Source organism: Uloborus diversus, chromosome 9 (genome assembly GCF_026930045.1).
Source record: "Uloborus diversus isolate 005 chromosome 9, Udiv.v.3.1, whole genome shotgun sequence".
NCBI classification, from domain to species: domain Eukaryota; kingdom Metazoa; phylum Arthropoda; class Arachnida; order Araneae; family Uloboridae; genus Uloborus; species Uloborus diversus.
Genome location: NC_072739.1, coordinates 85971919 through 85985212, shown reverse-complemented (window position 1 = coordinate 85985212; position 13294 = coordinate 85971919). Strand labels below are relative to the sequence as shown.

Sequence of the window (13294 nt, the reverse complement as noted above, 5' to 3'; positions counted from 1 at the left end):
CGGGAGAAGATAAAGCTGCATCATAGAAGGTAGCGAAAAATGGTTTCCAGGAGTGTTTCCAAAAGTTATTTGAACACTGGCAGAAGTACATAGTCCCTCAAGGTGACCTTTTGAAGGTGGATGTGCTTTGGTAATGTGAACTATTCTGGGTAAGGTTTTATACAGCTTGTCCCCGAACTTTTGGATCGTACTACGTACAATCTGTATAGGGTGTAGTTATGCTTCTCCTTTTTTGACTGCTGTATGATGAAAGAGAAAGAACAACACCAAAAAAATAAAAATAATAATAATAATAATAATAATAAATAAAGAAATAAAGAAAGAAAAAAAAGGGGAAGAAAAACAAAGAGACTGTTTAATAACGAATTGATTTTTTTTTTTTTTTTGAACATATAACTAAGATTTCAGTTATATTGTAATAATGTATGGATTTAGGTATATTAAACATAGTTAAAAAACATTAAATTATGTTGTTTAATCATTCAAAAAAAATAAGAATAAAACTATGAAACCGTAAACAAATTACGCAATTAAAGTGGAAAGATGGACATAGACATTTTTTAGTCGTCAAATTAAACAAAAAAGTAACAGATAAATTACAATATTAAATCAAAATAGGAATATTTTTATACTTATTTGAATTTTATGAATAGAAAAGTTGGCATTTTTCATAAAAGCTATAATAGTGACATAAATTTTGCTGAAAAAAGAAATAGCCGAAAGGAAATAGCAAAGAGCGAGGTTCTTAAAACGCAGCTACAATAAACAAACTCAATATTTACACCAAGTCAATAATTGAATACATATACTATTTGATCTGATGTTTGCACACATAATATTGAACAATTTGATTGTTTAATCTTTTATGAAGCTTTACAAACAAATTCAAATTAAAATTTTCAATTTAACAATAATTTTATGAAATTTGAAAAATTGCATAATAGAAAATCCTTGAAACTTTTCTATAAGAAACGAAAATAACTTATGGTGCAAAAAAGATGGCGCATTACGAAATATAGGTGAAACAAGTATGAGAAATATCAAAATGACATTTCTTGACCAAAATAAAGAATCGCTAAATATTTAAGAAGTGCTTGAAACGACGAGGTAGGGTTAGGGGTGTCACCCTCTGATTTTGGAGTAAATCACACTTCGGCCAAAACCTCGGCCTCACTTCAATTTCGAGAATTTGCAGGAAATTGATTTTTACTTTTTTTTTTTTTTTAAGAATCGATCTGTGACAGTCTCTGACCCTAAAGTCAATAAATATGGCATATAATTGCATTTTTAAGGCTTCAATTTCTAGAAATTTCCACCGAGACCCCCTGTACCTTTTTTACCTTAACATCAGCAAAGAAAGCCCAAAATGGCGTTTTTAAACTACAAATTTCGAAATCTTTCCGGGGGAGAACCCCCAGACCCCCCTTTCTATCAGGTAATTTTTTCCACAGTCAAAGTGCCGGCTCCTCCCCCCACCACGAAAAAAACTTCTTTTTGACTGTGCTACTAATCACGAAATGTTTTGTCCTAGCAATTAAGTGAATTGGGAACCCTAAGTGCCAATAGTTAGTACAAAAACTAATTCTATGAATTCAATTATTTGTCTCACAATATTTTATGATTAAAAGGGCCTCGCAAAACTGCATCGCCGACGTTTACTTTTGCTCTCGCGCCGCCACTGGAGATACATATGTACATTCTGCTGCAATAAACAACGCAATAATAAACTTGTTTGGTACCTGAATGCAGTATAAAAACCCTTCCAGGGGTGACTAAAATAAAAATTCCTACTAAAATATAAGCAATTAATTTTATATAAAAACAATAACTCTCTTTACTTTGTATTAAAAAAGTAAAACAGCAAAGGTCCTTTCTTTTTTCAAAAACATCGGCCAATTCCATCGGCTTTTCGATGTTTTTTAAGGCCGATGGGCCGATGTTTCCCGCAAGTTAGCATCGGCCGCCGATGCCGATGCCGATGGCTAAATTGTTGAACCATCGGCGCCGATGCATCGGCCAGGCCGATGCATCGGTCGAGTCCTAAACAATAACAGATCAAAAGCAATAATAACAAAACACTAGTTTAAATATCTTGAAGAAAAGAGATTTTAGTTCATCCTTTAATAGATCTCCTTCAATTTGCCTCTTACTCCAATCATGTATGCTGAAAAATAATGCTTTAATATACAACTAATTTTCTGCAGCTATCCCCATTTTCCTAATCTTTTTTTATGACTGAAATTTGAGAAATAAATGCTATGTTTTAAGAACAATATGTGCCATCTATTGTATTAATTACTACCCAATCATTTCAATCATGATTAATAGGGAAAAATTTTCATATTATCTTTGAAACTGGTTAATTCGCCATTTTTTGTTGAATTTTGGAATGCCATGGAGTCAAAGGGCTATTTTGATCTCGTCTCTTTTGTGCTTGATTTAAAGAACTCTTTTTTTAGGGGGGGGGGATTTTCTCCTTTTTGCTCTTTGATCCCTCTCATCCCAATGATGTGAAATTCCAAAATTTTATTCACTGATAATGGGACATCCCAGTCGATTGCCCCTCTCCCTGCTTTTTGGAAACAGTGATGTATTTGTGCATGCGTATATATATATATATATATATAATATGTATCATGTACTTTGCCCACCCTCCCCGGAAAACTTTTTTAAATGGTATACGTAAAGCTATCTAATCATTTCCCCAATAAGTGATTAAACTTTTTGAGAGTCCTTAAAGTCCTTAATTTTTACTCTTAAAAATGAGTTTGAACCCTGGACTACTGCCATAACAATATTCAGATTTCAATCCTTCCAATACAGTCGACTCCCGCTGTAACGCGATTCAACTTACGCAAAATGGCCATAACACAATTTTTTTCACCAGTAACAAATTTTAGGCCTAACATGAATTTCTCCCCCGCAACATGAAAATTTTCGGAAGGGAATCGTGGTGTGTAAGTATTGGCGTTATTATTGAATACTAAAAATTTCTTTTTCGTGAATGGGCCTTCATCCCTTTAGCATTACTGAGAGGGGAAGTTCCCACATTGTACTAGTCTGAACATCATTTTATTAGTGGATACAAATAACTACTTCTCATTTTTAATGACATCTAAGTTCCTCTTGCTCTGTTTTATCTACAGTTTGTGAAGATAGAAAGAAAAATAGAAAGTTTCCGACAACTAAAGGAAAGCTAAATTTTTTCGATGTGCTTGAACAACTAGGAAATGTTTTGAAGGTAGCCCGACAATTAGGTATGAGTGACTCTTTTTTATGTACAATTAATAGTGATGAAAAGGAAATCCGTAGAAGGGGGTTCACCGAGTAGTGTTTAAGCAAAATGCAAAAATTATGAAAATGGAAGCTGCTCTTGTATTGTAAATTAAAGAAACCAGGTAGAAGGGGTGTTGCCATAGCATAGATGGAAATGATATAAAAGAACTAGCAAACAACTGTATTAAAAAAAACACTAAAATAATGATTTGATCACGTAGCATAAATCATCAACATCTTCATTTTTTTAAATTACAAATATCATTACTGGATCTACTGAACAGTACAACTATAGTGCATTATTTTATTATTACTACTTACTGTACTGGTATATTTTATGTCTCTCTCTTTCCCATTGATCATTGATTTTGCGAAACGTAACAGAATTTTATGTGTTGAAAAAAACAGCTTTTTAAAAAAAATCAGTTCTTTATGTATGAAAGAGTAATGTATGATTCAAAAAAGGTTTTAATCAGTTTTAGATGGTGTTTACAAGTGTCTAAAATGATTGGGTATGTTTATAAAAGTTTTTACACATACTCTTTTCCACAACGCGAAATTTTGACTATGAGAGGGTTCTTGGAACACATCCCTCACGTAAGTCGGGACTCGACTGTATATCGTTTTAAACTATATAATGTCAGAAATACAAGGATGTGCATGGATTTTGCTCAACTTGAGCACTATTGCACACAAAATTTAATTCCAATGTCATTCAGCAGCAGGACCTATCTTGGACCAGCCTACACAGTTACTCAAAAAATTTTACCCATCACTTAATGACTTTCGTACACTTGAAAGTCATTAACTTATTTTTTAAAATGGGATTTGTTTGGAAATAAGACAAATGATTTCTTAATCACCACTTATGAAATAGTAACCATGTGGGCGGCAGCCGCAAATTTTTCCCTTTATTGATTGTTCAGTTGGATTATGTATTGGACTAGCACTAGTGTCTGAATGAACTATCCTGCATGAAAATGTTTAAAAAAAAAAGAAAACTAGAAAAAATGTTGTAAATTAATATAAAAAGAGATGTAAAAATGTGGAATTTTGGATATATTTTATAGAAGCAATAGTGGATGTATCAGAAGTGTATAGTAAAACATATTTCAATTTGCTGATACAATTAAAGATACATGATTTTAAAGATCTTATTATTTTTATTTTCAGGCATAAAAGACGAAAACGCAAGCATAGTTCTGAATCTTCTTCAGACAATAAAATTTGGGAAGATTTTAAAAAGTTCAAAAAAAATGAAAAGGAAAGAAATAAATTAAAACTAAAGAATCGTTCTAATTTTGACAATCATGTAAAAGAATGGAAGAAACATAGTAATGAAACTGCAAATAAGTCATCTCACAGATGATGTTATATTATGAATCTTTTATCTCATAATTGGTTGAAAAATTCTAAACATTTTGGTCTACGCTTTTAAAAAATTAACTTGGCAATCTGCATTTATTTGAAAATACTTTGTTACTGTATATATAATATTTTGGTATCGTGTATTTTATATGATTTGTTGTCTGTAAAATCCTATTTTTTCATTTGTTATCTTTCCAAACAAATAAAAAATATTAAAATTAAAATACCATATCTACAATAATTGTCAAGAATGTTTGCTTTAACTTGTTTTTTTTACTCATTTTTCCTTGATTTCTTTTTTATTTAATACTAAAAGAACCCTCACTAAAGTGAAACTGAATGATCCCTATCAGGGTTCGTACGCCCTTGAAAAACCTTGAAAAGTGCTCGAAAAAAAAAACGTTCATTTTCAAGTGCTTGAAAACCTTGAAAAAGTTTCTTGATGCTTAAATTATTTCAAAAATCATCGGATTGTGCTCTAAACTTTTAATAAAGTATTTTACTAACGCTATTTTCTGAACATGCGTTCGATTTGCAACATCGCGAAAAATCGCTTCCCTGTTTGGGATTTCAATCCTTTTCCATCTTGTAAATATTTTGAAGTTTTTTACAATCGGAAGCTATTTTGACGTATAGTACCTGAGATTAGTTTATTTTTTGTTTAATTTCTATGTCTAAAAAAGGAATCATTTTGTAAACCATAACAATATTGAACTTTCCCGAATTTCGCGAAAAATCTGTTTTTTGAAATTTCAATCTTTTTACATCCTGCAAATATTTAAATATTTTGGCTAATCGATTGTTATTTTCGCATATACTACCTCAGATTAGCATATTTTTTGTTTAATTTTAGTAAAATATTAATAAATTTATTTTATAGAAAACATGCCAACGTTGAACTTACTCGGACTTCGCGGAAAATTGCTTCTCGTGTTTGAAATTTGAATCTTTTTGCATCTTCCAAATATTTAAATATTTTGGCTAATCAGATGTTATTTTCATACATGCTACCTTAGATTATGTTTAATTTTATGGTGTATTTTGTTTAATTTTAGTAAAAAATTAATGAATTTATTTTATGGGAAACATGCCAGCATTGAACTTAATTCGTGACAATTTGCTTCTCTTGTTTGAGGTTTCAACCCTTTTGCATCTTGTAAATATTTTTATATTTTTTGGCAATTAGAAATTATTTTGACACATGCTACATAAGATTAGCTTGTTTATATTATTTTTAATAACTAAAAAGTTAATTATTTTTGTTTTGTTTAATTACATATATACTTGCTTAATTTTGCAATTTTGATTTTATCATTAGCTAATTTTCGGTTATTACAGATTTTTTGAAAATTTTTTTAATTTAAGCGATTGAGCACTTAACATTTTGACGTAAAGTTTGTATTTTAATGATAAAGTTGAGTTATACAATTTTGTAAAGTTGAATTTATAAGTACATCATTTTTTTATGTCTGCTAAAATAATTCAGGTATATAATACAGGTGATTGTGTTTTGGTTATTCACTGGAAATCCAGTAGAGTTTGTTATGCTTTCACCTCCCTACTTCCAATTTTCCCCCTTTACCTCAAATATTCAAAATTACTACTTTTGTTGGGTTGTGGGGCATTTGGAACAGCTTACCAGAAGAGGCTGTAATCAGCAAAGGGGTAGATAGCTTAAGGAAGGTCATTGATATTCATTGGGGTCAAATAAATTGACTAGGACCAACCTAGTTAGGCCCTTTGCTTGTTGCTGGTTATCAACAGGCACTTATCTGTGCAATATTTTAACTTCATAAAGTATTTTAACATAAGAAATGAATTTTATATGTATCAAAAGTAGTTGCTGTACACATGTATATTTAAGTAATAGGGGTCTTAGTTAAAATTATCCCCCCCCCCCGATTAGCTCGGTGAAACTTACAGGTGATTTTGTATGAAATCGATTAATTGATTTATACTTTGATACCCATAAATAATTATCAAAAGTCTAATACTATTAAACTTAGTGCAACCGGAAATTGCCTTCTGGGTTGTGTTTTTGATCCTAACCGCCCTTATATGTGTATGAACCACTATCAATCAAAACCTCCTCTAGCAATTCCATTGAATTTAGGCATTGTGGTTTCTTCTGATAAAAATTAAAATCACTCAGAAAAGATTCTTTTTTTTTTAAATATATAAATATTAACTTGCATATTCTATAAAATATCCTTCTTTGAATGTGAAGATTTCAAAATTGAACCTCGTAGGACCTGCTCCTCTTTATGACCAAGTTTTTCTGACATTTGCAGAAAAACTTTCAACACAGTGGATCTTTTTTTATCAGAGTCTGTTGTTGTAGAAAAGGCAATTTTGTTTTTCTTTACTTTTTTTATATTATTACCTATTATTTATATGTTTGCATTGAATGAAATCTTCACACAATATTTTTAGTACAAATTTATGATATTGCCTTGAAAAAAATTTTTTTTGCCTTGAAAAGTACTTGAAAAGTGCTTGAATTTTTTTCTCCCTTAAGGGTATGAACCTTGCCTATAGTCCACCTCATGATTGTCCTCACTAATCAAATTACAAAAATCAATTATTTTAAAATCATGCCGCTTTCAAAATTATCAAGCAACGATACTTCATGAAGAAAACTTGTTTCAACAATGCTTGATTTTAATCAGTTTTGAAGTAAATTCATCTTAAGGTGGACTAGAAATAAAATGTGTTTTAAAATTTACATTATTAATCATATAAAATTTATGTATAGTTTTGTCTAAATAAAATACATTTTTAAATATTATTTTCAGATTTCCAATCGTTTGCATATTATGAACATTTGCTACAGATTGTTGCATTTTTTTCTAATTCGAACCCATTAATTTCATTAAAAAAACAATCAATGTTTTATCGCACAAATTAGCAGATTGCTGCAAATGTGTTTTGCTGTTTCAGGGAACCCCTTTTTTGATGCAAAATAGTGAGCGTTTGGATGTAAAACCATTCGGTAAAATAATAAACAGCAGACAGCTAAAATAGTAAAAATAGCAAATTAACAAAGCAAACAATACAAAATGGGACCAAAATTTATTACACTATTCCTTTTCAGAAAGAACTGTTAAGCAATAAATTTCTCCAAAAATCCCATAGGGATTAATTTTGCTGACAAAATAAAACCATTAATAAAAAAAACACATAAATTAATTTGAATTATGACATTTTGGAATTCAAATTATGTTTTTCACAATCACGAGTGTGTTTGTGTCGAGGCATGAGTATGTGGGTATGTATGCGTGGATGTTTGTGTCTGTGTGCAGGCATGAATGTTTGTGTGCAGGTGTATGTATGTATTTGTGTTGGATATGGACAACCTGGAGACGGTTTTCACTAGAGGAGAAGCATCTTGAGGCCGGTCGACGGTGGTGCTGCAGAGGGAGGCGGTGGGAAAATAAAATCATAGGAACATCAAAACAGTCAAATGAGAAAAATAAGCAATCGTGATTGCTCAATAAATTTCATGTTAGAAAAAATTATTTTTCTTTTTTAGTTAACCTATAGTCAATGTAATTTTGAAGTAAAAAAAAAATTGTAACCAAATACAGTTGGCTCTCTGTTTAACGGCTTTTCACGGTCCCAGATGGTCCACTGTAGTGTTAAAAGCATTCTATTTAAGGATGATTTTTTGTGGTCCCTTGAAAGTCGTTAAACAGAGAGCCAACTGTAGTTTCTTAGTCACCAACTTTATAAAAATAAGATTTGGCTGTATAAAGATAGATATGTATACAGGACATAAAGGAAATATTGTTTTGGAAAAAACAAGAAATATTCCATGAAAGTTAGTTTTTTTTTATTTACATATATTTACAAAGTGATGCCTGAGATTTATTGACCAGTATTATGGCAATAGTCTGTTGTACTCCAAAAATAATGTAGATTTTTTGACTGTTTCCCATATTCTGGCTTAATAATGAAACCTGAAAATGAAAAATGATGCATATTTAAAATATTATAGATGAAATATTTTTTTTTAGTTGTTGCTATTAAAAGGAAGTTATTAGAAAAATTTTCAATCCCATCTTTTTTTTTTTTTTTTTTGTGGTACCATTATTAACACTAGAAAGACGGCGTTTTTCGTATACCTAGAAAGACTAGCAGCGGTCACTTTGACCGCCAAACTTAAAAGATTGGAAATTTCCTCTTTTCGGGATTTTTGACCATAGAAAAGATTTGTTTCAACATATCAGAGTTTAATTTAACAATTTAATCGTAATATAGTCTGCAAATAAGTCTTAGATAGCTCTTTTTTTAATTTTTTGTTCGATCAAGTGAAATACACATGCTTAACGCAATTGGCATTGAGAAAAAGCAAATTTGTACAAAAAAGAGGAAATTTTTTTAGCATGTAATAACTAACAAGTACTATAATCAACCATCAATGTGTTTGGTTTAAAAAATATCTAACTATCGCAAGATACCGTACATTACTATCTTTTACAGTATTTCGAAATACTTATGTTATCACGTCACCTGTATATTAGGCATTAACAGTTTTTTTTTTTTGGCAATCAGAACAAATGCTCGTAGATTTATTACCGCATACTTTAATTTCACACTATTTTAATCTTTTTCCTGAGGTATATACTTATTTATAAGTAGCAAAATTGATCAGTGGAGGTGACTCTGAGGAAATTGGAGAAATAAGAGTTCTGTTTTTGAAATTTTCCCCTTTTTTCGACATCGGACCCTTTTCCCTTTTTCTTTTACTGTTTTTTATATTTTGAGCATCAGTTTTTATTAGCAAGGTTTCTTCTGATTCTAACTCAGAAGAACAATCCTTTTCTGCAAATCTAGGCTCCGAAAAATATTCGCAATAATCTCATGAAAGCAAACTATTATCATCGCTAGGAATATATTTCTCTTCAGATAAGTCAGACTGTTCATTCGAATCATAATCTGTTTTAGATAAATTTGCAACAGTTTCAGGAATTAATGTTCCTAAAAGTTTTGCTTGTCAACGGTAATTCTCGAGTATCATTAAGATAATTATGTGACTGAGCACTTCATTATCATCGAAGAAAATAAACGTCAATGCTTCAAGCAAAGCACATGCTTTGGTGCACAAAAGAATTCCAGCAAACATTTTCAGAATTTACCTGTTTATATTTACTTCTTTTTAGACCCAAAGTAATTTCACATGTCCAGTCACATTTTTTTCAAATTTACCTTTCTCAACTTAGCCTCCTGTGCAAATAGCAGAAATCTGAAAACATGCATCCAGCAGGTGTTTCGCATTTTCCTAACAGTTCAAAGAACTAAACCTGACCAGCAGGTACTACTCAAGTTCAAAAGAACATTACTCACCCTGACAACTAACAATAGTCCATAGTACACACAACTGATAAGAGAAAAAAGAAGAAAGCGGATGCATAAAGAAAGGTTCACTTAGCGGTCAAAATGACCGTAGTCAGTCTTTCTAGGTATAAACATGTATAGCGACTATAATAATAATCCTACAGAAAAAAAATTTAGTGTTGTAAAATCTTAATAAATAGTTAGGAAAAGTCAATGAAGGAAAAAGAGTTTGAAAATTAAATGCAGCAAATACGCGCATTTGAAAAACGTTTGCGGTCAAAATGACCGCTTCCGTCTTTCTAGTGTTAAGCAAGTTGCTGTAATGTCCAATTTTATTGACCTTGAATATGACTTAAAAATAGTTGAAGAGTGCTTGATTATTGCATAAATTTTTAATTTAAAAAGTTTCCATTGCGAAAGATAATACAAAATGATTTTTTAATAAGTTCATTAAATAAGGGATCAATTAAAATAATCAGTTATCCAACGTTTTGAAGCACAAAAAATGCTAATTACAGCAGACACGTGTTTCGGTGTTACAAGGAACACCTTTTTCAATGCAAAGAAGTATGAGCTTCTGAATGAAAAGTCATAGGAGAAAAGCAAAATAGCAACACGGTGGAACAGGAGACAATATAAATACCAAAAAATAGAAATTTAACAAACAAAAAAGACAAAATGTCGCCTGGAGCCGGAATTTATTACATAATTCCAACAGGAAAAAACTTAAGTAATAAATTTCCAAAAAAACCCATAAACAATGGAAATAGTCTCAAAATGAATCTGTTTTTTTTTCTTCTGCATTTCTCCATTTGTTAAGCTTCCATACATAGTTTTTCCTGTCACTAAATTTACTTCTAATTTATTCAGAGTGGTTTCATTTTTGGATTATTTGCATTGTTTATGGGTTCTCTTAGAAATTTATTACTTAACGGTTTTTTTCCTGATGGAATTATGTAGTAAATTTCGGCTCCAGGTGACATTTTGTCTTTTTTGTTTTTGTTAAATTTCTATTTTTTGGTATTTATAGTCTCCTGTTCTAAGCTGTTGCTTTGCTTTTCTTCCGATGACTTTTCATCCAGAAGCTCATACTTCTTTGCATTGAACACGTGTCTACTGTAATGGGCATTTTTCATGCTTCAAAACGTTGGATAACTGATTATTTTAATTATCAGCAAAAAGGTATTTATTTGTTATTAAGGGGACAATATTAGGTTTCTTGATGTTGTTTGCCCTTATTTAATTAATAATGTGCATATAAATTAGTTGGAAAAGTTAGGGAAGGTGAGGAAAAACTTTTGAATACCAAAAGAAGAACATTTTCTTTTAAATTTAGTTAGTAAAAAGTTTTAAAACAATCAAATACTTGGGAAGATGGAAAAGACTTTTTTGATTATAAATTATAAATGTAAAAACCACTCATTGATATGGTATACATTTTATTGAAATAACTGGCAAATAAAACCAATTATGATCACTCACTTAGTGAACTATTTGGTTGATACAATAAGTACTTACTATAAATCAAAATTCAAGAATAGTATCAATGCACAAAATTGTTATAACTAGACCACTTATCAAAAGTTTTAACTATGATTTGTTCAAAGGAAGCGGATACGATCAAAACAAAGTGCAGTCGCAATCTAATTTTCTCATATTAGTTAAAATTGGATTACTAAAAGTAATACTAGAATTGATCAACAATATACTAAACATGTAATGTAAGAAGTTATCTTATTGACATTTCGTATCACTGACAGCAGCCACTGCTGAAAATATTTCAAAAAATCTATAACTTGCTTAAAATATTTGGAAAATAAACAAGCCTAAAGAATCTTTCAAGGGCCGTTCATAACCACACTATAAGCAAACTTTGAAGTCACCAACAAAAAGGTACAATACTAGAGCCATGAAAGGTAACACACAAACTATTTTGAATGCAAGATATGATAATATGACACATTTTTCTTTTTTAATCTTTAAAGTATAAAATTGTTATTTGAGGACTAGAAATAGAAAACAACTGAAGAAACAAAAAAATAGAAAATCTTTTTTTATCCTTTAATGAAAAATGTCCCCAGACCAAGCTAATGAAATAATGTATAACTCCCCAAGTGCAAAATCCCAGTTGTACTAGCTCAGTTTTATGAAAAAAAAGTCAAACAAAAATTTGTCAAAAGATTATCATGGTTGTATGTACTACGTGTGACTGTTTACGTAGGTGACGATATTATCCAGATTTTCATTAGTCTGAATTGGCTTTGCTTTCAGTTAGCCTGTAGAAATGAGGTTGTACTGTATCTTGTCGCTGAAGCAAGAGAATTGTTAACTTTTTTAACAAAATTATACAGCAATTCACAAAGAGCTTTTATTTAATTATTCAAATTTGAGGTTCTCAACAGTGCACATAAATTTAAACTAATACTATCAGCCACGTAAAGTATATTTTGATTGTTGCGTTGCTCCATAGCTTTATATGAAAACTTGCTACTTACTTTTGCATAATTTTGCAGCAGAGACACTACAACTAATGCAAAATAGGAATCACTAATCATTGCACAGATGCAAATGATTGACTTGTTATGTGGCTATACGCATCAGATGCACAAGAGGAAAAACATCCTTAATTACCAATATTACATTTTACTAGTGCTCAGTAAGCAATTTTACATTAGAAATGAACACAGGTCTTAATTTTGTTATTCATATTCAAAGAGCATTAAGTAAAAACAACACCTTACACAATATTGAGCAAAAAATGAAGTACAGTATAACCCTAATTTAACGATTGTCAAGGGACTGGAAAAAGTTATCGTTAAATCAAGGAGCATAGACATTCAATGCAGTCAAATCCAGATCAATGAAATATATCACTTAATTGAAGAAATCATTAAATCGGGTATTGTTAAATCGAAGTCATCTGGAATTCCATCATCAATTATATAAATTTTTTAACACTTTGAGTTCATTTGAAAGAAAATAACACATTGAGAGCCCTTCCATTCTAATAAAATAATATTTAATGTTTAAAAAACACTTACATAGTGCATATTTTACTTACTCTTGAATAACATCATACATCCTACTCCTATTTAATTTTCTGATTGTTGGTTTTGTTGCATGCTCCAATAACAACTTTTGAATTTCAGTTGCATCAAACTATCAAGAGAAAAAGTTTAAATACATAACTTTTGAGACAAAACTACTGATTTATAGAACTAAAAAACAAAGTATTTTTACGAGATAACTGGCCTTATCAAAAATCAGAGTTGACAATGGTGTAGAAGTGAAGCTTTGAAGGTTTCTGAGAAGT

The 13294-nt window shown here is 30.5% G+C and overlaps 2 protein-coding genes across 4 annotated transcripts in view; one reads left to right on the top strand and one right to left on the bottom strand.

Annotated features, from left to right (window-relative positions):
• The window catches only part of LOC129229408 (uncharacterized protein NKAPD1-like), an 84679-nt gene that overhangs the window by 22411 nt on the left and 48974 nt on the right, over nt 1-13294 (top strand). Inside the window, exon 5 of one of the 2 annotated variants that reach the window (XM_054863711.1) lies at nt 4450-4857. The exons of the other annotated variant lie outside the window; for it this stretch is intronic. Coding sequence (XP_054719686.1) covers nt 4450-4645 — 196 coding nt within the window. The 3' untranslated portion in view covers nt 4646-4857. Of the gene's footprint in view, nt 1-4449; nt 4858-13294 lie in introns of those variants that run through there. 2 annotated transcript variants of the gene reach the window in all.
• Nucleotides 8469-13294, bottom strand: part of LOC129229406 (ribosomal RNA processing protein 1 homolog A-like) — a 28488-nt gene continuing 23662 nt past the window's right edge. For both annotated transcript variants that reach the window (XM_054863707.1, XM_054863708.1), the window contains exons 8-9: nt 13043-13140; nt 8469-8603 (exon numbers count right to left, since the gene is read on the bottom strand). In XM_054863707.1, coding sequence (XP_054719682.1) covers nt 8591-8603; nt 13043-13140 — 111 coding nt within the window. In that variant the 3' untranslated portion in view covers nt 8469-8590. The remainder of the gene's footprint in view (nt 8604-13042; nt 13141-13294) is intronic.